We start from the raw sequence: 27,732 nt of genomic DNA on the forward strand, positions 1-27,732 counted from the left end.
CCTTAGCCAGCAAACACAAACAAATATAACCTTTTTTTTAAAAAAACTATGAAGAATGCTGGTTTCAAATTATACAGTATCTCCATAATTCGTAAGTACTGTTATTGAGTGTACTTACAATTAACACATACTGATAAGGGAACTAACAAAACCTTCAAAACTTATTATGTACAAAAAAACTCTACTTTCTTTTTACTTGCATGTTTATTCTGTTTATAATCGAATAAAAATTCGATTGTCTAAACCTGGCGTATTGGGAACTAAAAAGAACCCTTTATTTAGGCTACTAGACGTAACTTTACAATTAAAAAGTTCGTTAAATATATGGCTTACTAAAATTTCTACAATGTTAAAAATTAGATTAAAAAATTTGGACTTTCAACAAAGAATGCAATTAAATTAAACGAAGTGTTCTTAGCAGTTCCAGAAAACTGGATCTTCGTTTAAACTATGCAAAACATGCACATGGACGAAAGAGAAGTGTTTTTTCTCTCAACATTACCAGGAATTATAATAGCTTCAAGCTATTATAGTACCTGATTCTCCAGAGCTCATGTCTAAACAAAGAAAACTCAATAATCGTAAATTTACGACGATATCCTTTGATCCCTGGCGAATTTGTAACACATGTTCGTTATTAATCAAAGTAAAAATATTAATAGTTTAACTGTTACACAATTATGTAGAACTAATTATTGTAGGTGATTTGCAACTGAAAATAATAAAAAAAATTTCAATTTTCAATTTTTCGAAATAATTTTTTTTTAGCTTTTATGGAATGTAATTAACAAGGTAATTATATTTTATAAATATATCCTATCATTGTAAGAGTCTAATTTTTTACTTTTTAACAACCCTACATAATCCAAAAATGGGCATTTCAAAAGTAAATTGCATTTATTCAAGAATTTTTACAAGCTAGAAATTCTTATGAACTATGCTAAGTTTACGTTTATGAACTAACAACTGTCTACTAATATAGTTATCAGAGCAATAATATTCATGGAAATGAAGAAGTAAATAATCAGTTGACTTGCTTACTCTATGATTCTATTTCTATAGTTGTGCTCTCTGATGTTGAATAAAACCGTGAGTTATTGAAAGTGTTTTTATAAAGCCTTACGGGGAGTTAGCAATAGAAATAGTTGAATGCTTGAATAATGTGGCTAAAAGGTTAGGGACAGGCCTCAGAAAAATAGCTCCCGAGAACACAGGGAAAGGTGATCCACTTGAAGGGAGAAAACATGGAAGTTTGAAGGCTACAACTATAGACAAACTTACAGGGTACTATAGAAATGCTTTACAGAACAATCTAGAAGATACTAAAAAGATGAAAGGTGCAATTTAGCTACATTACATCACTGTAATTCAACATACCAAAATCCCCAACATCATTAATGTCCCGATGGAAAGAATTCTTGATGTTTCTTCAACAGAGCATTAGAAAAAATGGAAAAACCTATACCAAATAACCAAATGATTAGAACACCTATTAGTGACAAAGTATTTTATAAAATACTTCCTTTGTATGAAAGGTTATCTTCAGATGAGTTACTAAGAAAGTGTGTAACAGGAAAAACACAAAATGCAAATGAATCACTCCACGGAAGTAGTATAGGAATGGGGCTCCGGGCCCTGGGTTCTGGGTGTGGATTGTGATTGTCGATCCGCCATATTGGATTGTGTCGTCACGGCGGCCATTTTGGATGAGCGTAACGGGACACAGCGTAACGGTACAAGTAGTACCGTGACCATGGCCTTGACCTCGGTGGCCATATTGGATCCGCCATCTTTAAATCGAGCGCCCCACTCATTATGATGAAATTTTCGTCTCTGTCGCCATATGGATTTTTTTCTGTTCCACTGGAGGCCGCCATCTTGGATACCGTCGGCTTTGTTTCAGCTGTTTGTTCCTAGATAGCGCCAGCATCGCTCTTGACTTTTTACTGTTCCACTGGAGGCCGCCATCTTGGATACCGTCGACTTTGTTTCTGTTGTTTGTTCCTAGATAGCGCCAGCGGCGCTCATGTTTTTTTCTGTTCCGCTGCAGGCCGCCATCATGGATACCGTCGACTTTGTTTCTGTCGTTTGTTCCTAGAGAGTGCCAGCGTCGCTCTGTCTCATCACATAAGGTAAGTGTTCCATTACCTACCATAGCTATTATGAACCTTATCGACATTTTAAATTTAATTTTTTATGAAAAATATATTGGAAACACTGTGATTCGAACCATCGCAGCTCTGATCTCTAGGTTGGAAAACATACGCCTTTAACCGCTCGGCCATCGAGACATTTACCAGACTGAAAATTAAATAAGGTATATATAAAAATAACATGCATATTTGACATTGTAATTTTTTTAATTTAAAGTAATAATAGCACCACCTGTTCGAGACAAAACCACCATCTTGTAATAAGATGTAACTGTTGCAATTATCGTTATGGTCGCCATCTTGAAAATCCTAATTTTAATGCTAAAGATGCGGGAAAAAATTTAAAAATCATTAAAAAAATTAATCAACCTAATTAAATAATAACAAAATCCTTAAAACCAACGTTGCACTTTTCGTGATGTGGGCCATCTTGAAATCAACCGCTGGAGATCATCTTGTTTTCGTCCGCTAGAATGTGCTGATACCATGTTAGTATAATTATCTGGTCACCACACCTTTGACCTTGACCTTAAACTTTGACCTTGACTTTGAAATTTAACCTTGACCTTGTAATTTGACCTTGACCTTGAAATTTGACCTTTACCTTGAAATTTAACCTTGACCTTCAAATTTGACCTTGACCTTGAAATTTAACCTTGACCTTCAAATTTGACCTTGATATTTGACCTTGACCTTGTAATATGACCTTGAACTTGAATTTGAGCTTGACCTTGAAATTTGAACTTGACCTTTAAATTTGACCTTGACCTTGAAATTTGAGCTTGACCTTGAAGTTTGACCTTGACCTAAAAAATTTGACCTTCACCTTGTCGACCATCATGGAACCGACATTTTATGTTCAGTACATGCTACCAGGAGCTACAACCTGCTGGAGTACACCATCTTGTGTGTGTACTCGTATTATAGAGTACATTTCCATCTGGATTACTTTATTCTAACCCGCTACAGTGCAGTAACCATTTATTACCGAGGAGCACCCCGCCATCTTGAAATTCGGCCGCCATCTTGAAATCGTGTAATAATGTAACTAGAAAAGCGGGAAAAAATCCAAAATTCATCAAAAAAATAACTCATTTACTAACATATCGATTCGATCCGCTCCAGTCCTTGGTCCGATACTCGATCGATGCAATAATGTTTAATTTTATGAAAAAATAATAACTTCAATAAACCATGTTCAACATTTTTAAAGAGACTTTAAATCCTCTACTACCATCATCCTATCAGACATCTAGACCACCATATTGGAAATTCGTAATTGTAATGCTAGAGAATCGGGGAAAAGTTTTAAATGCATTAAATAAATTTGTAATCTGTATACTGATTGATTAGATCGGCTAAGGTCCTTGGTTCGATCCCTGGCCGATACAAAACAACTTTAATTTTAAAAAAGTACCGGAGAAGTGTAAGGTTCGAGAAATAAAACACCACAAAGTCTTTTACAAACATAATATTTACTACACAATTTCTATCCTACTACAGATTCACTTGCGAAAGCCAGCAATCTTATAAACATTTAGCCCTGCATAGACGTGCAATGACTACTTCTTAGCTCCAACAGCTCCAAATGCTCCAAATGGCTCCAATAGCTCCAAATGCTCCAAACGGCCTCCAAATGCTTGACACCTCCAAATGTCTCCAGCAGATAAAATGCACCAAATGGCTCCAAAAGCTCCAAATGCTTTACACAGCACCATATGCTTCAAAAGGCTCCAAATGGCTCCAACAGCTCCAAATGCTACAAAAGGCTTCAAATGCTCCAACAGCTCCAAATGCTTCAAAAGACTCCAAATGCTCTAACAGCTCCAAATGCTACAAAAGGCTCCAAATGCTACAACAGCCTCCAAATGCTCCAAAAGGCTCCAAATGCTCGAAAAAGATCCAAATGCTCCAAAAGGCTCCAAATGCTCCAACAGCCTCCAAATGCTTCAAAAGGCTCCAATTGCTCCAACAGCTCCATCTTCAATTGGTTCCAACTGATTCCAATTACTTTTCTTATTGAACTTGGCATGATTACTAGCATGTATTTATTAGTATACATTTTGACTGGCAGTGGTAACGTATTTTGCACCTTTAAGTTATAAGTTTTATTTAGAAACAGATTTCGATAAATTGTAGATACCATTTGGAAAGAAAAAATATATTAATTTATCTTCAAGTTTATACACATACATTTAATTTAAGCCATTATTTTATGTAGTCAGCTTCCCTCAGTTCTTTGAGTATGAACGATATTTCTTTAATGTTCGAATAGTTTCCTGCACAAAGCGATCCATGTAGTAGTCGTAGACTGTCAACCAATATGTTAGGATCTTCCCATGAGCTATAATCAATCTCTTCTGCTGCATTCATCATCCTTGCATGTTTATAATAAATATTATTATCTCTAATGTCTATCGTTTTAACACCAACCAAAGGTCACTTTCGTCATCGTGCCAGTGATTATCACAAGCTTGATCAGGTTAATTATTTTATTACGACGTTTCCATCGTTTTGGTCTCAAACCACCATCACAGTCTTCGCTCTTGCATGCTTTTGGTGCTTCAGCACAGTACTCAATTGTGTCAGCCTTTGATGTGTCAGCACAGTCTTCGCTCATGCCAGCTTCTGATGTGTCTCCAAAGTCTTCAATCATGTCAGCATCACAAACTTGATCAGGATAATTTATTTTAATACGTCGTTTCCATCGTTTTCGTCTCAGACCGCCATCACAGTCTGCGATCTTGCCTGCTTTAGGTGCTTCAGTACAGTACTCAATCATGTCAGCCTCAGATGTGTCACCACAATCTTCAATCATGCCAGCTTCAGATGATTCATCAAAGTCTTCGACCTTGTAAGCTTCACGTGGTTCTCCATCTTTCACATTTTCATGGAGACGACTAGATATTGGAGTAAATATATTTTCATTTCTAATGTGTTTACAACTTCCTTCGTTAGTTTTAAATTTTAAATTATTATCTTGATCTAGATCAGTAATTAACATTAGCTTTTTCGCCTTCGTTCCTCTTCCGCGATGTTGTAGCCCAGTCTTCTTTATCTTTATTCATCTTAATTGTACAGGTCTTGTAATGTCTATCCAAGTAATATCTTCTACCAAAGGATTTCTGACACTGACTGCAATGAAATGGTTTTTGACAAGGACCCAAATTACACTCGCTTCTCTCATGTCGTTTAGCATTCTTTCTCAAGGTAAACACTTTGCTACAGTATCTACAGTGATGACGTTTTGATACAGCATCTAATCCCGAATCAGGATTCATATTAGTTACTGAGACTAATTCCAGACGAAAACTAAGAGTTTTAAATTAGATAAATTACTTAAATAGAATTTTTTAATTATTTCATCAGCGAGAATTAAATTGTCTCATTCAAAGGTACTTGTTGCAAGTAGTTCTGCTTTTCAACAACAGATGTCGCCACATGTTACTTGCAGGTAATTAATAATATTTAGTTCTTTTATGCGGGATGCGGGATGCCCACTAACTATCGCAAAAGAAGGATGGCCTCGCTAGACTCCAAGGAGAAGGAAGTTCGTCCTTCCTGTTAGTGCTTCTTAGATTTCTCAGAGATTATTATTATTTGACTGAGTAATGATATTTTTTTTATTTTCCACCTGATAAAAATATTACAAGTGTTGATTAAGTAGCAGAAATTCACTAATTACATGTAACCTTAAAAAAAAAATGACATTCCTCATTAAGTAAAAACATCCTTCATGCAGAGATCAATTCCTCATCTGTAACCAGAAGCACTCGGAGAAAACCATCAGATGTCTAGTCATAAATAATCAGAAGCACCCGGAGAAAACCATCAAAATATTTTCAAGAATAATTAGGAGTACACGGAGAAAACCACCATAATATTGACAAGAATAATCAGGAGCACACGGAGAAATCCACCATAATATTCTCAAGAATAAACGGGAGCACACGGAGAAAACCACCATAATATTGACAAGAATAATCGGAAGCACACGGAGAAAACCGCCACAAGTTGTCATAAAATTACAAAAAAAAATGATAAAAAATTAATAATAAAAACGAAAAAAAATCAAAAACTGATTCTGGCTTGTACTAGAACTCTAACTTTGCACATCAAAGAGAAGTTCACAAGCTAGCAGAATCAGTTTTTGAATTTTTTTTGTTTTTATTTTTAATTTTTTATTAATATTTTTTGTAATTTTATGAAAACTTGTGGCCGTTTTCTCCGTGTGCTTCCGATTATTCTTGTCAATATTACTGTGGTTTTCTCCGTGTGCTCCCGTTTATTCTTGACAATATTATAGTGGATTTCTCCGTGTGCTCCTGATTATTCTTGTCAATATTATGGTAGTTTTCTCCGGGTGCTCCTGATTAGTCTTGTCAATATTATGGTGGTTTTCTTCGTGTGCTCCTGATTAGTATTGTCAATATTTTGATGGTTTTCTCCGTGCGCTTCCGATTATTCTTGACAATATTATGGTCGTTTTCTCCGTGTGCTCCTGATTATTCTTGACAATTAATTGATGGTTTTCTCTGGGTGCTTCTGATTATTCCTGACTAGACATCTGATGGTTTTCTCCGAGTGCTTCTGGTAACAGATGAGAAATTGATCTCTGCATGAAGGATATTTTTACTTAATGAGTCATGTCATTTTTTTTCAAGGTTACATGTAATTAGTGAATTTCTGCTTCTAAATCAACACTTGTAATATTTTTATCAGGTGGAAAATAAAAAAATATCATTACTCAGTCAAATAATAATAATCTCTGAGAAATCTAAGAAGCACTAACAGGATGGACGAACATCCTTCTCCTTGGAGTTTAGCGAATCCATCCTTTTTTTTCGATTGTTAGTGAGCATCCCGCATCCCGCATAAAAGAACTAAATATTATTATTTACCTGCAAGTAACATGTGGCGACATCTGTTGTTGAAAAGCAGAACTACTTGCAACAAGTACCTTTGAATGAGATAAATTAATTCTCGCTGATGAAATAATTAAAAAATTCTATTTAAGTAATATATCTAATTTAAAACTCTTAGTTTTCGTCTGGCATTAGTCTCAGTAACTAATATGAATCCTGATTTGGGATTAGTTGCTGTATCAAAACGTCATCACTGTAGATACAGTAGCAAGGTGTTATAAAGGTTCAACTTGTTAATTTCATATAACAAGATGGATGAACAAAATTAATGTAGCATATTTATAATTTCACTTCACAACACATTTTATTTCTCTATGAACCATAAATCAGTAATTTGTATTTATATCTTTGAATGCAATACTTCTTTGCTCAAGGAATGATATTTGTTTAACGAATAAGATTGTTTTTTTTTTCACAGTTCAAATGTAATATTATATGACGAATATTTGTAAAACAATCTGGTATTGGTGGAAAAGATTTAACAAAAGTTATTGCTAGCTAATAAATGTTTGTTTGGAAGGAATAGAGAAAAACGAAAGGGAATTGATATAGGAACTTCGAATAGGAAAGACATGACATTTTATGACTGCAGAAATTGAACTTATAATTAGTGAAATATTTTGAAGAATTATAAGAAATGATAGTAAATAGGAATAATATTAATGATTTGAAGAGAGTTATTGAAATAAAGAAGAATTATTATTTATAAGAAGATTTGAGTACTACAAGGCGATCCCAGGAAGAAGACTACGAGTATAAACTACGAGGATCTGAAATCATATTAAGGCGTTTCCAGGACGAAGAAAGAAGTATTTATAATATTCAACGGTACGAGAATATACGGAAACGACGAGAGGCGTTCCCAGGACGAAGACAATCAACGATAGGCGTTCCCAGGACGAAGATGGTCATCTAGAGGCGTTTCCAGGACGAAGGTTTGGAAACAACGGAAGGCGTTCCCAGGACGAAGACGACTAATTAATACTAGTCGTTCCCAGGATGAAGATACAAGAAAGCAAATGGGCGTGCCAAGGATGAAGACACAGAAGATTCATTGCTGAGGTCCTGGTTGAAAGAAGACAAACCTACTAACACATAGTTCGTTACCACGGAACTATAATAACAGGTCGGTTATATAATGATTAAGGAATGTCACAACATTTACTAGCTTGCAAAATGACACTCGGGAATAATTAATATCACTTAAAATCCCTTACTAAATCTTTGCACACTACCAGATTGCAAAAGTTAGGGACAACTTGAGTTAAAGTTCACAAAATCGTTGTATATAAGCTAATCCAATGTTTTACGAATTTTTCCACGACATACCCAACTCTACCCCTGAATAGTCCGGACAACAATAAAAGAAATTTTAATTAATGGTGTGTAGTACAAATTAATTAAAATTAAAGTAATTGTAAGGTTTATTCTTTATTACAACTTCGTAGAACTTGTTGGCGCCCACAATTAAACTAAATGATTCGTTCTTTTGTTCTTATCATATAACTACAACAGAACGAGTCTAAGTACTTTCGAGTCTTATAAAGTCAAATCTATTTATTATAAATAATAAAGAATTTGATAGCTAAGGCCCGTTCAGTGTTTACCTTGAGAAAGAATGCTAAACGAAATGAGAGAAGCGAGTGTAATTTGGGTCCTTGTCAAAAACCATTTCATTGCAGTCAGTGTCAGAAATCCTTTGGTAAAAGATATTACTTGGATAGACATTACAAGACCTATACAATTAAGATGAATTAAGATAACGAAGACTGGGCAACAACATCGCGGAAGAGGAACGAAAGCGAAAAAGCTAATGCTAAAATTACTGATCTAGGTCAAGATAATAATTTAAAATTTAAAACTAACGAAGGAAGTTGTATCCACATTAGAAATGAAAATATATTTACTCCAATATCTAGTCGTCTCCATGAAAATGTGAAAGATGGAGAACCACCTGAAGCTTACAAGGTCGAAGACTTTGATGAATCATTTGAAGCTGGCATGATTGAAGATTGTGGTGACACATCAGAGGCTGACATGATTGAGTACTGTACTGAAGCACCTAAAGCAGGCAAGATCGAAGACTGTGATGGCGGTCTGAGACCAAAACGATGGAAACGACGTAATAAAATAAATTATCCTAATCAAGTTTGTGATGCTGACATGATTGAAGACTTTGGAGACACATCAGAAGCTGGCATGAGCGAAGACTGTGCTGACACATCTAAGGCTGACACAATTGAGTACTGTGCTGAAGCACCAAAAGCATGCAAGAGCGAAGACTGTGATGGTGGTTTGAGACCAAAACGATGGAAATGTCGTAATAATATAAATTAACCTGATCAAGCTTGTGATAATCACTGGCACGATGACGAAAGTGTCCTTGTGGTTGGTGTTAAAATGATAGACACCAGAGATAATAATATTTATTATAAACATGCAAGGGTGATGAATGCAGCAGAAGAGATTGATTATAGCTCTTGGGAAGATCCTAACATATTGGTTGACAGGCTACGACTACTACATGGATCGCTTTGTGCAGGAAACTATTCGAACATTAAAGTAATATCGTTCATACTCAAAGAACTGAGGGAAGCTGGCTACATACAATAATGGCTTAAATTAAATGTATGTGTATAAACTTGAAGATAAATTAATATATTTTTTCTTTCCAAATGGTATCTACCATTTATCGAAATCCGTTTCTAAAAAAAACTTATAACTTAAAGGTGCAAAATACGTTACCACTGCCAGTCAAAATGTATACTAATAAATACATGCTAATAATCATGCCAAGTTCGAAAAGAAAAGTAATAGGAATCAGTTGGAACCAATTGAAGATGGAGCTGTTGGAGCAACTGGAGCCTTTTGAAGCATTTGGAGGCTGTTGGAGCATTTGGAGCCTTTTGGAGCATTTGGAGCCTTTTGAAGCATTTGGAGCTGTTGGAGCATTTGGAGCCTTTTGAAGCATTTGGAGCCTTTTGGAGCATTTGGAGGCTGTTGTAGAATTTGGAGCCTTTTGTAGCATTTGGAGCTGTTGGAGCATTTGGAGCTGTTGGAGCATTTGGAGCCTTTTGTAGCATTTGGAGCTGTTGGAGCCATTTGGAGCCTTTTGAAGCATATGGAGCTGTGTTAAGCATTTGGAGCTTTTGGAGCCATTTGGTGCATTTGGATCTGCTGGAGACATTTGGAGGTGTCAAGCATTTGTCGGCCGTTTGGAGCTTTTGGAGCCATATGGAGCTGTTGGAGCCATTTGGAGCATTTGGAGCTGTTGGATCTAGGAAGTAGTCGTTGCACGTCTATGCAGGGCTAAATGTTTATAAGATTGCTGGCTTTCACAAGTGATTCTGTAGTAGGATCGAAATTGTGTAATAAATATTATGTTTGTAAAATACTTTGTGGTGTTTTATTTCTCGAACCTTACACTTCTCTGGTACTTTTTTAAAATTAAATTTGTTTTGTATCGGCCAGGGATCGAACCAAGGACCTTTGTCGATGTAATCAATCATTTTATAGATTACAAATTTATTGAATGCATTTTGAACTTTTTCCCGAATCTCTAGCATTACAGTTACGAATTTCCAATATGGTGGTCTTGATGTCTGATAGGATGTTAGTAGTAGAGTATTAAAAGTCTCTTTAAAAATGTTTAACGTGGTTTATTAAAATTATTATTTTTTTCATAAAATTAAACATTATTGCATCGTTCGAGTATCGGACCAAGGACTGGAGCGGATCGAAACGATATGTAAGTTAATGAGTGATTTTTTTGATGAATTTTGGATTTTTTCTCGCTTTTCTTGCTACATTATTACACGATTTCAAGATGGCGGCCGAATTTCAAGATGGGGGGGGGCTCCTCGGTAATAAATGGTGACTGCACTGTAGCGGGTTAGAATAAAATTATCCTAATGGAAATGTACTCTATAATACAAGTACACACACAAGATGGTTTACTCCAGCAGGTGGTAGCTCCTGGTAGCATTTACTGAACATAATATGTCGGTTCCATGATGGTCGACAAGGTAAAGGTCAAATTTCAAGGTCAAGGTCAAATTTCAAGGTCAAGGTCAAATTTCAAGGTCAAGGTCAAAATTCAAGGTCAAGGTCATATTTCAAGGTCAAGCTCAAATTTCAAGGTCAAGCTCAAATTTCAAGGTCAAGGTCAAATTTCAAGATCAATATCAAATTTTAAGGTCAAGATCAAGGTCAAATTTCAAGGTCAATGTCAAATTTCAAGGTCAAGGTTAAATTTCATGATCGAGGTAAAATTTCAAGTTAAAAGTCAAATTTCAAGGTCAAGGTCAAAGTTCAAGGTCAAGGTCAAAGGTGTGGTGACCAGATAATTATACTTACATGGTATCAGCACACTCTAGCGGACGAAAAAAAAAGATGATGATCTCCAGCGGGTGATTTCAAGATGGCGGCCATCACGAAAAGTGCAACGTTGGTTTTAGGATTTTGTTATTATTTAATTAGTTTGATTAATTTTTTTAATGATTTTTAAATTTTTTCCAACGTCTTTAGCATTAAAATTACGGATTTTCAAGATGGCGACCATAACGATAATTGCAACAGTTACATCTTATTACAAGATGGTGGTTCTGTCTCGAACAGGTGGTGCTATTATTACTTTAAATTAAAAAAAATTACAAGTCCAAACATGCATGTTATTTTTATATATACCTTATGTAATTTTCAGTCTGGTAAATGTCTCGATGGCCGAGCGGTTAAAGGCGTATGTTTTCCAACCTAGATATCAGAGCTGCGATGGTTCGAATCACAGTGTTTCCAATATATTTTTCATAAAAAATTAAATTTAAAATGTCGATAAGGTTCATAATAGCTATGGTAGGTAATGGAACACTTACCTTATGTGATGAGACAGAGCGACGCTGGCGCTCTCTAGGAATAAACGACAGAAACAAAGTCAACGGTATCTATGATGGCGGCCTGCAGCGGAACAGAAAAAAACATGAGCGCCGCTGGCGCTATCTAGGAACAAACAACAGAAACAAAGTCGACGGTATCCAAGATGGCGGCCTCCAGTGGAACAGAAAAATGTCAAGAGCGATGCTGGCGCTATTTAGGAACAAACAGCTGATACAGAGCCGACGGTATCCAAGATGGCGGCCTCCAGTGGAACAGAAAAAAATCCATATGGCGACAGAGACGAAAATTTCATCATAATGAGTGGGGCGCTCGATTTAAAGATGGCGGATCCAATATGGCCGCCGAGGCCAAGGTCATGGTCACGGTACTACTTGTCCCGTTACGCTGTGTCCCGTTACGCTCATCCAAGATGGCCGCCGTGATGACACAATCCAATATGGCGGATCGACAATCACAATCCACACCCAGAACCTAGGGCCCGGAGCCCCATTCCTATACTACTCACGGTGTTGTATGGTGTAAATGCCCAAAAATCACTTTTGCTTCAAAGAAGTAATTGGAAATTGGAGCCAATGAGGGCATTTGTTTATATAACACTGGATGCATGAAGTCTGTGTCTGTTTTTCAAAAGGAAAGTGGCATTAGTCCAGGACCACAGATAGAAAAAATTGCAAAAAGCTTTGATCGGAATCGACTCTGCATTGCCAGGATCCAAAAACACATAAAATATTCAGAACACGAAAAGATATTTGGATAAGCACAACTCAATAAGAAGAAAGAAAATAAAACAACAGGAGGGCCTAACTTATGGTGTTGGTGAATTTTGAAGCCGTGCCAAACTTATTTCTTTCCAAACAAACTTTTTCTCAATTTTTTATTTTTCGGAGTAAGTTTTTAGTCATTTTTTTATAAAAATATACAACAAATTATGCACAAGAAACTCTTATAAGAATTTTATAGTGTAAAATAAATCATTCTCATAAACTAACAAAAGCAGAGACGTCAAAACAAAAGTTTTATGGCCTTTTCAACTGAATATTGTGCAAAATGTTAGGTACTATAAATTTCAACAGGTGATACCTGTAAATCATATATTTTGTGTTTTTAAAATCTTGAATTTATATGTAACTCAAAAAATATTTGTTGTACGGGGATTAAAATTTTACAGTGCAGTCTTCAGTATTTGAACTAAGTATTTAGGTAGATTTATGAATGTAACTTTTGTATGAATTGAGATTTTAATTTTTTGTTAATGTAAAAATTTATCATTATAAAAACATAACGCTCTATTTGTATTACATCCTAGTTTTAAAAGTACAACTATGAATCTACCTAATAATTAAGAGCATATCATCAGCTGTAAAATAACACTTGGTTCATGAAAATCTAATAAATAGTTCCAGAGTTATATAGTATTTTGTATATTACATATATATTACAAAAAATTTACAAAAAAACCTTCACCGTAAAATTTTAATTTTTTTCTTAATTTGTTTACATGTTTTTTATACCACTTAAACAGGAAAGAATATATCTGAATGCTTCACAAAGTAAATAAAAAAGTTAACATTTTCAGTAGCGAATCCCCTTAATAGAATCAAATAAGTAGTTATGAAATTTGTTCTGCATGATTTATCAAATATTCTTTAAAGTACTTCACAATAGTACATTTCAACGCACGTTACAGCTTAATATCGTCAGAATTGGCTGCGATAAGACGTATTTCTTAACTTTCGTTCGTTTCTTCCTTTACACAATTTCGCCGTATCTCAAAGTCTCTTTTTAATTAAAAAAAAGTAATTTCGTTCATATAATACAAAACATGTTTTAAAATAGGTTTTGCTAAGTTTTCAAGTATCCAGCCACTACCAGTGCTTATCACATTAGTTGCGAATGAAGTAATAACTCCGGGAAACGTGCGGGATTGGCCGAATGAAGCGGGGACGAAAAAGAGACGAAGCTGCGATTATTAAGAAACGGACTGGAGAGCAGATTCCCCCAGTAATTAAAACGGTAAATAGGGATGGCTCGCGATGATGAGAAAAGGTCCTGGGGGGGGGGGGGGGGGGGGTGTTGAAACTCGGGCAGAGCGAAGGGAAAGGACGGGTAGGCAAGACACGTCTCTGGAGAAGACGGATGGGGGTTGGTTCATTCCTCCGTCTCACACGGTTTCTCGCGCCCTCTACGTATCCTCTTCTCCGCCGCCTCTCGCGTTACGCCAGCACGTCCCAGCGACCCGGGTGGAGAGAGGAACGGGAGAAGGTGGGAGAAGCGGTAATTTGAAGAATGCTAAACACTCCTAGGGAGGCGCCATTTTCCACCGGAACGAGGCCCGCCATAAACGTGAGGAAGTGTGGACGCGTGCCCTGGCAGCTGTATGGCTGCCGACGAGCGCATTGCTCGGGCGACGCGTGGAAATAAAATGCTTCCTGCAGCAGACGAAACCTACTCAGAAAACTTTTTTTTTTGTAATTTTACAAAAGATTTCTTTGGAAACTAGTTGCCAACAAATAATTTGTAAAAGGTACTATAAGAAAGATGTTGTAACTTTGTACAATACACGAGTATCGTTATTTTTTGAATATATGAAACAAATTTTTTAAGATAATAAGTTACTGAGTATTTCTTACGAAATCTAGTGCGCAGTTTTATATACAAATAGCTCAATAAAACAATATTTTCTCCATCTCACATCTTTTTTTTTAACATAGAAAAGAATCGAATATTCAACAATTTGACTTTGTTTGTTTTATCAAGTTTACTATCCACACCGTTATTACTGGAAAGGTTTTCGTAGAGAACGGTTTACAATTAACATTAATTATTGTAGGTACTGGGTAAACACAACGGATAAATACCCGAATAAGAATCGAAACCAAGGATTATTACGAACACGTTTTATAGTGGTAAAGTGGTTTTCATGCAAATGTACAAATTTACAAATATCTGTAATTTTACGTGGATATTTATGTTACATTTAAAATATATATATATATATATTTCAGTGTACGTTTGTGTGGAGGAAAGAACTGAAGAAAAATTTATTTTCATACTATTTAGTTTGTGTTGCTGTATATAAAAAATATTGAGAATAACATCGTTGGTTTCGCCTTTGCGACTCTGTGTTGTCATAGTGTTGGCCACATTATCCGTTTAGTTCCATCTTTGAATTATTTTTTGTCTCTGAGGTGTCCATCATCGTTATGTATTTATTTGCGGTTCTTATTACAACTGTGTCGTCGTTGTTAACTCACTGTACCCGTCTGTGCTGTATGATTTTTCTGGCTAATTCCATGCACGAAATTCCCTATAATGTCTGTTTTTTTTAAATTTTTGACATCGGCTGGTTTTGACATTTTTCTGTGTGCTCGTTTGCAAACTCTTTTTTTTAATAATATTGAGGGTTCTTATAACACACAGCCCAACCAGCAAAAGTGTACTTGCAAAAAAAAAAACTCAAATTAACCTTCCCCATTGCAAGAACAATTAAAGAAATATGATTTTATTTCGTTTTGCTACTTAATGGGTTTCGCACTGTAAATATTGATCGTAACGTTATTACCCCCTGTGTAAAACTTCGCCAGATTACACATATCAAATCATCATGGGAAATTTTACTTTCACCCGTAGTTTCGTAATATTTAAACTATGTTATAGTGCTACATACGTAAATAATTTGCAGTTAAATAAGTCCTAATTTAAATCATATCTCAGACAAAACGTTTGGTGTTAATAAAGTATTCATCAAAATGCAAAACAACCAATCATCTGTCAACATGACTGAGAATGTGTATAAAATATTTTTATTTATATTTAAATTAATGAATCAAAAATTAAAGAAAAAAGCATTCTTGAAGAATGCAATGAAACTTTTATCTTCAAGACTGCTCTAGTTCCACAACAAAATATCTTTGCTGTAAACTTTAGTGAAGTATTACTAAAACTGTTTTTCAAATACTGTTGTAAACAAATATTATGCTTAAATCTCAATATTGTTTTAATTCACGTTTAAAATGAATTATTTATATTTATTTTACAATTAATTAAAAAGAATGGTGATAACTCCTAGTTTATTCAAAAGAATTTAATGTTAATTTTTGATGTCAAAACGTATTAAAGAATGCATGAATATTTATTTGATTATTCACTGCTTAAGGTTTAATTTTTTATAAACTTAATTGAGAAAATAACTCAGGACAGACTTCATTTGTTAAATAAAAAGTAAAATCAAATCCCTAGTCTTAAAGAACTAAATATTTGTTAATTTTCTAAAAAAAAAATTATTTATTATAGCCTAAATTGTTCAACAATTAATACGCAACAGATCTCTGGCTTTATTTGGGCTTCACTGTGTTTAAAATACCCAAATGCTCGTAATACTACTGCACTATTCACAAAAAAAAAATTAAATTTATAATGGGCAATGTTTGGCAGAAAGACTCCATGACATTTAAAAAGTTAGTTACAGAGTGCACCCATAACATAACTTTCAGAACTCTAATGGTTCAGGGTTTCACCGAAACAAAAAGATTCTTCATTGGGATCTGTATAACATGAAATAACTTTTGGATGTTAATATGACAAAAATGTTTATAGATGAGTGTAAAAATAAAGAAACAGAAAGAAAACGTGTTAAAATCATTTCGAACGCACGGTAATTTATAATTTACAATATATTGTACATTTATATAGAAAATTATTTTAACTCTAAAAAACTGTTACTTTTATTTATAAGTAAATGTTTGTTTATTTTTTTGCTGTAATTTTTTAATAAATAAGGACCATTAAAAATTGAGAAGTTATCCTACTAGACTATAATTTTAAAATTTTTATTGTAAGTTTAAATTATTATTGGAAATTTTATTTGCTTTATAATTTCGTTACTAAAGGGCGATTTACACTTTGTTAGGCTGGTGTACTCCCCTAAGTTAAACTTTGTGCCAGTAGTCTGAAGCACTTTTCCCAGAGACGTATCTGAAATTTTGCAGATCTAATACTTTGTTGGCAGCTCGCTTAAAATTTCCCTCGCTTACAGGCACCTCCCAGTCCTGTAACGTTACTTCACTTTATGACTAAAACCGCCTACAGCAGCTCTGGACGAGCTGTTACCATTTCTCAGAGGCAAGCTGACCATAGCCTTTACTGTCACGAATACGTATTAGGTTCACTACCCTGGAAGCACGTCATGGATGCTTGTTCCCAGCGTCGTTGCGTTTTCTCCCCCCCCCCCCCTTAATCATCCCCTCTTACAACTCAGTTCTAAGAATTCGCCTAAGGCCAATGACAGGTCAGAAACCCCAGCAGAGAGCGACCGTCTCCACGGACGCCTCGCATAAAAAATGTGTGTGCCAAGATGGACCGCACACGATACCTAGCGGCAAACTAGCGAACCGCCCAGCCAACTTACCATGTAGGCCGCCAGAGTGTAGCACCTGACTGTCCCTTTAACCCTTGGTTAAGCAGACGCCTTGGGCGAGTCGAATATTTTTATCTCAGACACTCCTCAACAGGTAGCGCTAAAATCGGCCAGTGCTACCAACTTCGAGACATCAGTCAGAGTTTTTTTTTATGACAGTCTCACTCGGGGAACTTCGGGACCTTTGGGTCCGGACTCCCAGTCACCCCCTCCACTTTTGATAGAAGACTTACTTTTAATTACGAGACGCGGTTCTCCGCGAGACACTTCGCGTCGCGACTGCAGACGGACCGTTTGCGAAAATCGGCGGATCGACGAGACACTGCAAGACTTCCATCCGGCCGCAACCAAATATTATGTAGTCGCTTAAATAAGGGATGCTATCCCTATAATCTTTTTCAAGTAGTTTAGACCGTCTGCATAGTAAAAAATGTAATAGTTTTTTTCTTTTAAATTTTTTTTGAAATGATAAAAACGACCACGCCAAGCCGCGTATTCGCCGGATCGAGTTCCTGGCTGGCGACGCACCTGTAAATAGAAGCCAACTCCCCTGTCTGGTGAGTGACGATCCGTGACTTTCCTCAACTTCCCCTTAACTTTTCCGGGCATTTTCTGCCCCGTATACTGTCTGTGTACAAGTTCTGATCAGTTTTGATTCGGACTGTTCCAGACAGGGTCCGAGAATCGGACGCCAAATTGGTATTTTCATCTCCCTTCCACAACCGGACACAAGCGCCCTGGCATCATGTTCCTGCGTGATCTCCGGGAAACGAAGCCGCGACCTCCGGTGCTTCTGTATCTTTTGGCCCTTTTCTGAACTTTCTTTAAATTACGTCGTCAGATGCAGTTAATTAGATAGACATAATTTCTGGACTTTAAGTATATATCCTGGGACGTTTAAACATATTTTGTATTTTTTTATTGGTTTATGTATTTTTAGTAAATAAATCTTTTGATAATTCCATGTACGGCCGGCCATTTTTTTTTAAATATACCTGAGAGCTGTTTAAGAATGTAATAATATTGTACGTTATTATTTTCTTGTATCTGTTATAAGTTTCCTCAGTATGGAGTAATTATATTTCAGACGGAATCACACCTTGTTTTTGTTCTTTTCTAATAAACTGGTGAAACCTAAAGATCCACCCAGCAAGGCAAAGATGGTAGTCAGACCATGGTCGGCTGCTACAAAAATAATAGCAGTTAGCATGGTTTGAACCTTGCTACAAGATAATTCATACAAGCTATATTTAATACAATGCTTTAAAGAGAATGCTTTAAAGGATGAATTTTTAAATTTTTTATTGTTTTTGAACATGTTTTAATTAGACATTTTCACTGGTTTATGAATCAACACATATAACTAAAAATCTTCTATTTTGCAGTGTAAGACCATTCTGTAAGCGTTCTTTGATACCAATCCACTTTCTCTGTTATTAAATGGTTTTTAATGATACGCAGAAACTTAATGTCACACATTGATCCTAGTAAGTTATTTGAAGGCATAATGGAATGGCAGTGAGGTCCAGATATTGGTTTACCCCAGTCATATGCAGCGTAACTGAAATGTAGGTCAACGTGAAGTTGTACTTTACTATGCCATATGTTTTGGGAGTATATTAGAATATGTCAACAGCTAAAGTACATAGGGTAGCTATATTAAAACTGAATATGCTACTTTACAGGTTTGATATCGAAAACGGTTTGTAAGAAGTTAACTGATGTTTCTAGGAAGGTTTCGCAAAATAAAATTAATTTTAAGCATTATTTTAAACACTAGCATCGTCCTTGTTTTGTGACTGGTTGAGTTTCTTTCATTTCCACTTTTGGCACACTTACGTACGGAAGCAAACGTGTCCTGAATGTCCTGGCTAAATAACATAACGGCTTGTCTTGCATACATCAAGCAATTGCAAGGGAGAAACCGCTACTGCGGATATACTTTTTAGCATTCTAGAGAAAGTTTGTACTTTCACGAAAAATATCTGCACGAACCGAAAGTTTTTTAGTGTATAGTTACATGTAGATAAACATGTCCACTGAGACTTAGCGATGATTTCAATTTATAAACTGACCAATGCATTATTGACTAATACTTAGAAGAGTTTATTTTAAAAAAATATGTTATTTTATTTTTATGTAGGCATTAAAAATATTTTTAATGTTTATTTTGTCTCGCAATGTAAACCAGCCTTGCTGTAGTTTACAGGCCTAAGATAATAAAACTCTTATTAGCTTGATAATCAGTAAAAACAAGTATGCATGGCCCTGTTTTGTGAGCTATTACTTTATTCACATGACAGTGCAACGCGCGGTCGATGTACATTCGAGAGCATCAGCTTCATGAGACAAAAGTACTGGACGTATCTAAAACCAGGGAGGGGGTTGAGTAAAGGGGAGGAGAGAAAGGAAACGTTGCATCTCGACGGCACGGGGAGAAAAAATATTTGCAGACCCAACAACAAAAGGCAGCTGCAGTATTCCCCGAGTGCGCCGGGGTGTTCGCATAAAGCAGACAAAAGCCAGAGCTCTACGAGACAATTAGGAGATGCACGGAGAGCTTAATGAAGTCACAACCTCCTCGTTGTCGCACAAGCACTTCCGCGATTTTAGCAGCCAGACCCAGTAGCTAAGAAATTATGTGTTAAAATCACTTATTTGGATACATTTTTATAATAAGTTTTTTTGAAATTTGTTCCTGTTCTCAAGCCACTTGGCATAAATAAGTTATGTTCCAAATATTTTTTTTTTTCGTTCTGTTAAATTTAAAGCTTTCATAAGAGAATATCCAAGTCCGATACTAATGTCGGCACTAGGATTGTGCTAAAAACTTAATCAATATTGGACGTACTCAGATTTACCAGTAAATGTAACATAAAACTCAAGAATCACATGTATTAATATTACTAACCTTGAATGATTCAACGAACGTAAGATGTCAGGCACGTATTTAAGGCGTTTCTTGGATCAACTTACATATTATTTGCCAGTTTAAAGATTTTTTTATTAATTGTTGACACGAAGAGATAACTAAATAATACATGGTAAGACTTGTAAAGCTAAGTTCGTGCAGGAGATATAGTACATAGATGGAGACGCTATGCTCGGGGACAGTATGTCTTACAATGAATTTGATATTCCTAGTCTTAAAAGCGATAGGGTTAAAATCTATCTAGGTCTTGACAAAGGAAAAAGCTTAAAATATGTTGAAGATACAAGTAAGGTAGAAGATAATGAAAGTAGCATCTCCAGAAAAAGAGAAAAGTCGTCTTTTATTAGTATTCTACGAACTGTGGAAACTTTTTTTCGACAATTAGCAAGTATGCTTGATGGCATTCTGGTACTCCAATGTCAAATAAGTCGAAATCCTGGGGTAAGCAAGATGAAGATACCATTGTGTTTGATAAAGATGTGGATAGCACCGACGATGATAATGCAAATTATCATAATCATTACTACAACGATTTTCAGAATATGTTCAGTAAATATCTGAAGATAGTAGCATTAAGAAAAATTGATTACATATCGTGGAAAGACCCAAACATGTTGGTGAACAGGTTGAGACTTTTATTTGCTTCGCAAGATGACGAAAATGTATCTGTTATCAAAGAAAATGGACTATTATTGATGAACTTAAAAATTCAGAATGAATAGAATAAATTATTTATGTGTGTTGCCTGATGAATTTATATACATACTTTTGTATTTTTGATATAAATATAATTTTAAAAATTGTTATTAAATATATGTTGTTATTCATTCCCAAATTAGGTTCATGTGTGTGTTTACAACCTGTTTGCTACTTTAAAGAATTGATTTTAGTATGGATATTTTACTGTGTGTGTCAATGATGGAAAGTTTCCATTTTATTGCATGAAGATGGTGGAAAATGAGTGAAGAGGGTGGAAAATAAGTGGCGAATTTAGTGTCGAAGATGGGAAAAGAATGTATAATTGAGTGTCGATCGTGGAAAAGAGTGTCGAAATGAGAGTTGATGAATGAAAATGTGTGTCGAATTAAGTGTCGATGATGGAAATGAGAGACGAATGAGTGTCGATGATGGAAAAAGAGCTTCAAATTGAGTGTCGATGAAAGAAAATGATTGTAAAATTGAGTGTGATGATAAAAAATTAGGGCCAAATTGAGTATCTATGATGGAAAATGAGGGTTGAACTGAGTATCGGTGATTGAAAATGAGTGTCGAAATGATTGTCGATGATGAAAAATTAGTGTAGAATTGAGTGTCAAAGATGGAAAATGAGTGTCGAATAGAGTGTCGAAGATGGAAATTAAGTTTCAAATTGAATGTCGATGATGGAGTATGAGAGTCTAATTGAGTGTCGATGATGGAGGATGAGTGTCAAATTGAGTGTCGATGATAATGAATTTGTATTTGAATGCATGTCAATGATGAAAAATGAGTGCTGAATAGAGTGCCTTTGATGAAAAATGAGTGTTGATGATGGAAAATGAGCGTAGATTTACTTGCATATTGCATGGTGTATGTGTAGCTGGGTTCTGAAGTTTCAATGGATCATAGATTCCTGGTCCTATATAAGTGTAAACTTTGCTTAATATGTTCACTGTCAGGCCCGTCAAACTAGCAGTAAGTATGCAGTTGAATGTCCGAAAGCAAAATAAATGATAGGTGGTTAGTTGATTTATTTAGAGGTCTGTGTGCTGAGTGTATTCGAGTAGAATGATGAATGTAGGTTCGGAGCTGAATGTAGAATAAAATTGAGTTGATGGATATGTTGGTGTCCTAATGTATGTGCATGAATCGAATGTTAGTGACTTGATAATTATTGTGTTATTTACGAAAATATTTAATGATGTGTGCCATAACAAGCATAAATATATCTAGTAAACTCATAGAGTAGGTCTCTTGTTTCGTAGACTATGTCGTAAAGCTTAACAAGTGTCAACACTGAAGACTTCGTGTTTTGAAGATTCTTGGTACTGAGCATGTCTTGACTGTACCTATATCAACACTGAAGGTCCTCTGATCGATTGATGAGAGGTACATATAATTGACTTTGGTCCTAGCTTGGAATCAGATCAAATATTGAAGTCATGTGTTGTAGTCATTTGAAGTCATTTGGGGGTTATGAGTTGTGGTGCATAGTAAAATTTATAATTTAGTAGACTAAATTATAATTGTATTCTGAAGGTTCCAAGGTTTAGAGACTCTTGGTATTCTAGTTAGCTTAAATGCAGTGGGTATGTATACTGTGCAATAAGTTGTTATATATAACTTATTTTTTTCCTGAAATACCTAAAAAAAAATTATCTTTCTTTTAAGTTATATCAATTTATGATCTTTTGGCTTGTGTATTATTCAAGCGGTCGCTGTTATTTAAGCGATTCTCAGACAAGATGACCCTAAGTCCACCTCTGGTAGTGCAACAGTGCAGATCGCCTGGTTTGACTTATCTCCATATAAGACTGGTATATGAATATTCATGTTTATCCAATCTCGATGGTAGTGACGTCGACATCGGCCCAAATCCCAATAGTGGCGGGGTCACCAGCTGCAGAGATCTTGGTGGGAGGTCTCGCGTCTTCACCGGGGTCCCTGACAACGGCGGTGACGATGACGAAGTAGATCCCGATGACAACGATTAGGGCAGCTCCAGAGATTCAGATGGTACGAGTCTACCATCACCAGAGATTTTTATGATGGTGGCATCTACTGTCTCGTCACTGCAAGAGACTTCAATGTGTGCATTATCGACGGCAGAGATGACTTCGATACCTGCAACTACACCGAATTTGGTAATTAAAATATTGTTACGATTTACCTGCGGGTTCGTAAAGGATAGCCCAATTAAAGATTTTTATTACACACACAGTTTTATTTATTACTACTACTTGCCAATTACAAATAATCTTCTAAATTGGCAGATAATTAATTACACGTAAAAAAAGGTCAATTCCCCAGTCACTCGTTTCACACACCTCGCTGGGCCGCACTTCCGGCGCAACTCTCACTGCAGCACCCCTCGTGGGTCTCCGCCGCGGGACTCCGTCGCCGCACTCCGCCGCCGCCGTCACACCCTTCGCCGAGATCCCACTCGACGACTCGCTCGCCACTTCACTCGGGACTTCGCCGCGCCCGCGACTCTATCGCCCGGAAACTCCCGACTCCACTGAACTCACTCACTCCCTGCCCTGGAACCTTCGTCCAAGGACTCCGCCACTCTGCCGCACCTGCGGCACTATCGCCCGGAAACTCCGCCGCGGGAGAACTCCCCACTCAGACTCTCTCTCTGACTGACTGACTGACTCGAAGGTCGGCCCAACCTCCTTAAATAGCCCTTGGGTTCCCATCCAGAACAATCGGGCATGTCTCCGAGATATCGCGCGACCTTCGCCATCGAAATGTCCAGAAACGCGTCGTGAGTCCTGTCGAAGGACGCGGCGGCTGCTCAAAGAACGCCGATAAACGCAACAAGCATGGGGTTCCCACAAAACGCGCCGATAAACGTGTCTGAGTCCTTTTATTCCGCAGTGCGGCCTCTTTTAAGTAACCCGACCTGAGGCAGGTGCGCGCTGCGACGGTCAGGATGTAGCGAGATAGTATGACACGAGATACCAGGGAGAGGATGCGGGTGGAAGGGGGTGCAGACAGGCCGAACGAGCACAGCGACGCCAGGCACTGCAGCCAAGTGCGATCGTAACATTGCCCCCTCCTTAAACCTGTTCGTCCCGAACAGGTAATCCATCTCCTCCTGGAGGTCCCCATGCTACTCGAAGTTTAGGCCTCCTGCCTTTCCTCCATCGCGGGCTGTACAGGCTCACCAGATAACCCTCTCTCTCATTAGATGTAGCTTCTCTTGTCACCCGGCGACACTTCTGCGTCGCAGATGCCCCATGTCGTTCAGCCAGCTGCCCGAGACGGGCTGACCGATGCCTTGGACAGACCCGATACTCTTGAGTGCATTGCTTACTGCCTTCCAACGGTTTCCTTGTATCTTCCCTTTTTCTCTCCATTTCTTCCCTCGCAGCTACTTGTTCGCACAGCATTTCATCCCGGCTCCTCTTCGTCTCTTCTTGGTTACTTGTGCCCTCTTGGTTCCTCTGAGTCTCACCTGGACTGCACTTAGTTTCCCCTTGCACCCTCTTCATGACCCCTTGTGTTCTCATTTTCTCTTCTCTGTCTTTCTTCCCCTGTTCTTGGTCTTTCTTTACCTCTTCTTGGTCTTCCTGCGTCTCTTCTTGGTCTTTCTTCGTTTCTTCTTTGCACTTCTCTATCTCTTCTTGACTCATGTACATCTCTTCTCGGCTTTTCTTCATCTCTTCTTGGCATTTACCCCTCTCTCTTTGGTTTATCTTCATTTCTTTATGTTCAATATTCCTTACTTTGTAACTCATCTTCACTTCTGTACTTTTCTTCAGCTCTTCTTTCATCCTCATGTCCTGGCTGTTCTCTCCTTGGCTAATTTTCTCATGACTCTTTTTCTCATTACTGTTCTTCTCATCACTGTCCTTCTCATCACAGTTCTTCTCATCACTGTTCTTCTCATCACTGTTCTTCTCATCACTTTTCTTCTCATCGTTGTTCTTCTCATCGTTGTTCTTCTCATCGTTGTTCTTCTCATCGTTGTTCTTCTCATCGTTGTTCTTCTCTTCGTTGTTCTTCTCATCGTTGTTCTTTTCTTCGTTGTCCTTTTCTTCGTTGTCCTTTTCTTCGTTGTTCTTCTCTTCGCTGTTCTTCTCTTCGTTGTTCTTCTCTTCGCTGTTCTTCTCTTTGCTGTTCTTCTCTTCGCTGTTATTCTCTTTGCTGTTATTCTCTTCGCTGGTCTTCATTTCGCTGTTATTCTCTTCACTGTTTTTATCATGGCTATTCTTCTCTTGGCTGTTCTTCTCTTCTAGGCTTATCTTCACTTCGGTCATCATTTCAACCCTCATTTCTTCTTGGCCATGCTTCAGTTCATCCTGACCCTTCTTCATTTCCTCTAGGCTATTATTTGACCCGCTCTTCTTTTCTTCATGGTGGTTCTTACTCTCCTTCCTTCCACTCTTCATTTCTTCCATAAAGTTCTCGATTTTGGTTACCATTTCTTTGTTATATTTCTTCACACTGGCCACCATTTCTTCCATTTTATTATTGATCTCTTCTAGGGCAACCATTATCTTCCCGATATCTTCTACACTTAACTCTTCAGCAGCCATTTCTCTCTAAAGGATTCACTAATTAAACAACCTAAATAATTTTTTTCTTCTAATACTGATCCTAATTTAAAATGACCTAGCCGAACCTTCTAATTAAACTAACAATAACTCTATTACATTCAAAACTAACACTGACTACAGTATACTCAAACTAGCTCTAGAAAATTACAAATTCACTGAAGTTCTAAATGCTAACTTTTCTCTCAAATAACTAAATCCTATTTCTTAACTTTATTCTAATAAAACTGAATCCTAAATCTCTTAATTAGGGCTATCCCACTTCTGACAACAAAATGTTACGATTTACCTGCGGGTTTGTAAAGGATAGCCCAATTAAAGATTTTTATTACACACACAGTTTTATTTATTACTACTACTTGCCACTTACAAATAATCATCTAAATTGGCAGATAATTAATTACACGTAAAAAAAGGTCAATTCCCCAGTCACTCGTTTCACACACCTCGCTGGGCCGCACTTCCGGCGCAACTCTCACTGCAGCACCCCTCGTGGGTCTCCGCCGCGGGACTCCGTCGCCGCACTCCGCCGCCGCCGTCACACCCTTCGCCGAGATCCCACTCGACGACTCGCTCGCCACTTCACTCGGGACTTCGCCGCGCCCGCGACTCTATCGCCCGGAAACTCCCGACTCCACTGAACTCACTCACTCCCTGCCCTGGAACCTTCGTCCAAGGACTTCGCCACTCTGCCGCACCTGCGGCACTATCGCCCGGTAACTCCGCCGCGGGAGAACTCCCCACTCAGACTCTCTCTCTGACTGACTGACTGACTCGAAGGTCGGCCCAACCTTCTTAAATAGCCCTTGGGTTCCCATCCAGAACAATCGGGCATGTCTCCGAGATATCGCGCGACCTTCGCCATCGAAATGTCCAGAAACGCGTCGTGAGTCCTGTCGGAGGACGCGGCGGCTGCTCAAAGAACGCCGATAAACGCAACAAGCATGGGGTTCCCACAAAACGCGCCGATAAACGTGTCTGAGTCCTTTTATTCCGTAGTGCGGCCTCTTTTAAGTAACCCGATCTGAGGCAGGTGCGCGCTGCGACGGTCAGGATGTAGCGAGATAGTATGACACGAGATACCAGGGAGAGGATGCAGGTGGAAGGGGGTGCAGACAGGCCGAACGAGCACAGCGACGCCAAGCACTGCAGCCAAGCGCGATCGTAACAATATGTTGTGAGCTATTCACAGCTTCTGCATCAGTTGTGTCTACTTCCGATTCTTTGACATTTACTACAGATGTTCTGTCAATGTATACTGGGAAATCTCCAGCTCATGCAACTTTCGGGACTTCGTTGCCTACAACACAGTATACATTGAAAGAAATATACTTTCTGAGCCTCCGATGAGTCAGGATCTAGCGACGAGACATCTGTGTAGATACCGTCAACACGCAAGAAGACATGAAAATCATGCCTGTATAAGAAACGATAATCGTGTGACATTTACGTGTGATCCACGTGATGTACATTTCACGAACGAAAGTAATTTTATTAGGCATTGTAAAAGCAAAGTTCATTTGCAAGTTGTGCAGCGGGAAAGCGATGGTAATTACGATGGATATCTGTATCAGTGTCGCTACTGTGGTAAACGTTTTGAAAGCCTACGAAGTAGGCTACACGCACCCATGAAAATTATGGCTACAGAGGAAATCTTGACCGGGTAAAATTTCTGTGTGAGAAGTGTGGTGTACAGGTTACACGAAAATGTTACTTGAAAAAGCATTAAAATTTTGTAAAAGTAGTTTTCTAATATCAACATCTGTGGTCCTCTAAAGTGTAACACTCCTGAACAATTGTACCGTGATCTGTATGAGTTAGTTGTATTTTTTCTCTCTTAAAATTAACAATATCATTTTTTAAATCAAAAAAAAATTAATGTCGCTGGGATTGAGAAATGTATACGATATAGTTAAAGTGTCAGATTTTACTGTGTGTAAATGTTCAATTTGAAATAAATTAAAGCAAAAAAGAAAAATTATTTACTTATTTTTCTTAGCCTACTTCATTTTTCTTAGTGTAATAAACTACGGGTTATACGTAATTTAGGTTAGGTCTCAAATGCACGTTTTGTTTTGTTTTCTAATTATGCTGAAGGCAGTTTTTGCTAAAGTAATTCTGGCCTGAGTATGTCATCTATATTCTTAAAAAA

The 27,732-nt window shown here is 37.3% G+C and overlaps 1 protein-coding gene across 1 annotated transcript; it reads right to left on the bottom strand.

Annotated features, from left to right (window-relative positions):
* Positions 1-23,008: 23,008 nt before the first annotated feature.
* Positions 23,009-25,562, bottom strand: LOC134540660 (uncharacterized protein MAL13P1.304-like). Its single transcript, XM_063383567.1, has 3 exons — positions 25,446-25,562; positions 24,857-25,100; positions 23,009-23,142 (listed from the first exon to the last, which is right to left on the bottom strand). The coding sequence occupies exons 1-3, from the start codon at positions 25,560-25,562 to the stop codon at positions 23,009-23,011; spliced, it is 495 nt and encodes a 164-aa protein (XP_063239637.1).
* Between the last annotated feature and the right edge of the window lie 2,170 nt (positions 25,563-27,732).

This window comes from Bacillus rossius, chromosome 1 (assembly GCF_032445375.1).
Source record: "Bacillus rossius redtenbacheri isolate Brsri chromosome 1, Brsri_v3, whole genome shotgun sequence".
In the NCBI taxonomy this organism is placed as follows: Eukaryota; Metazoa; Arthropoda; class Insecta; order Phasmatodea; family Bacillidae; genus Bacillus; species Bacillus rossius.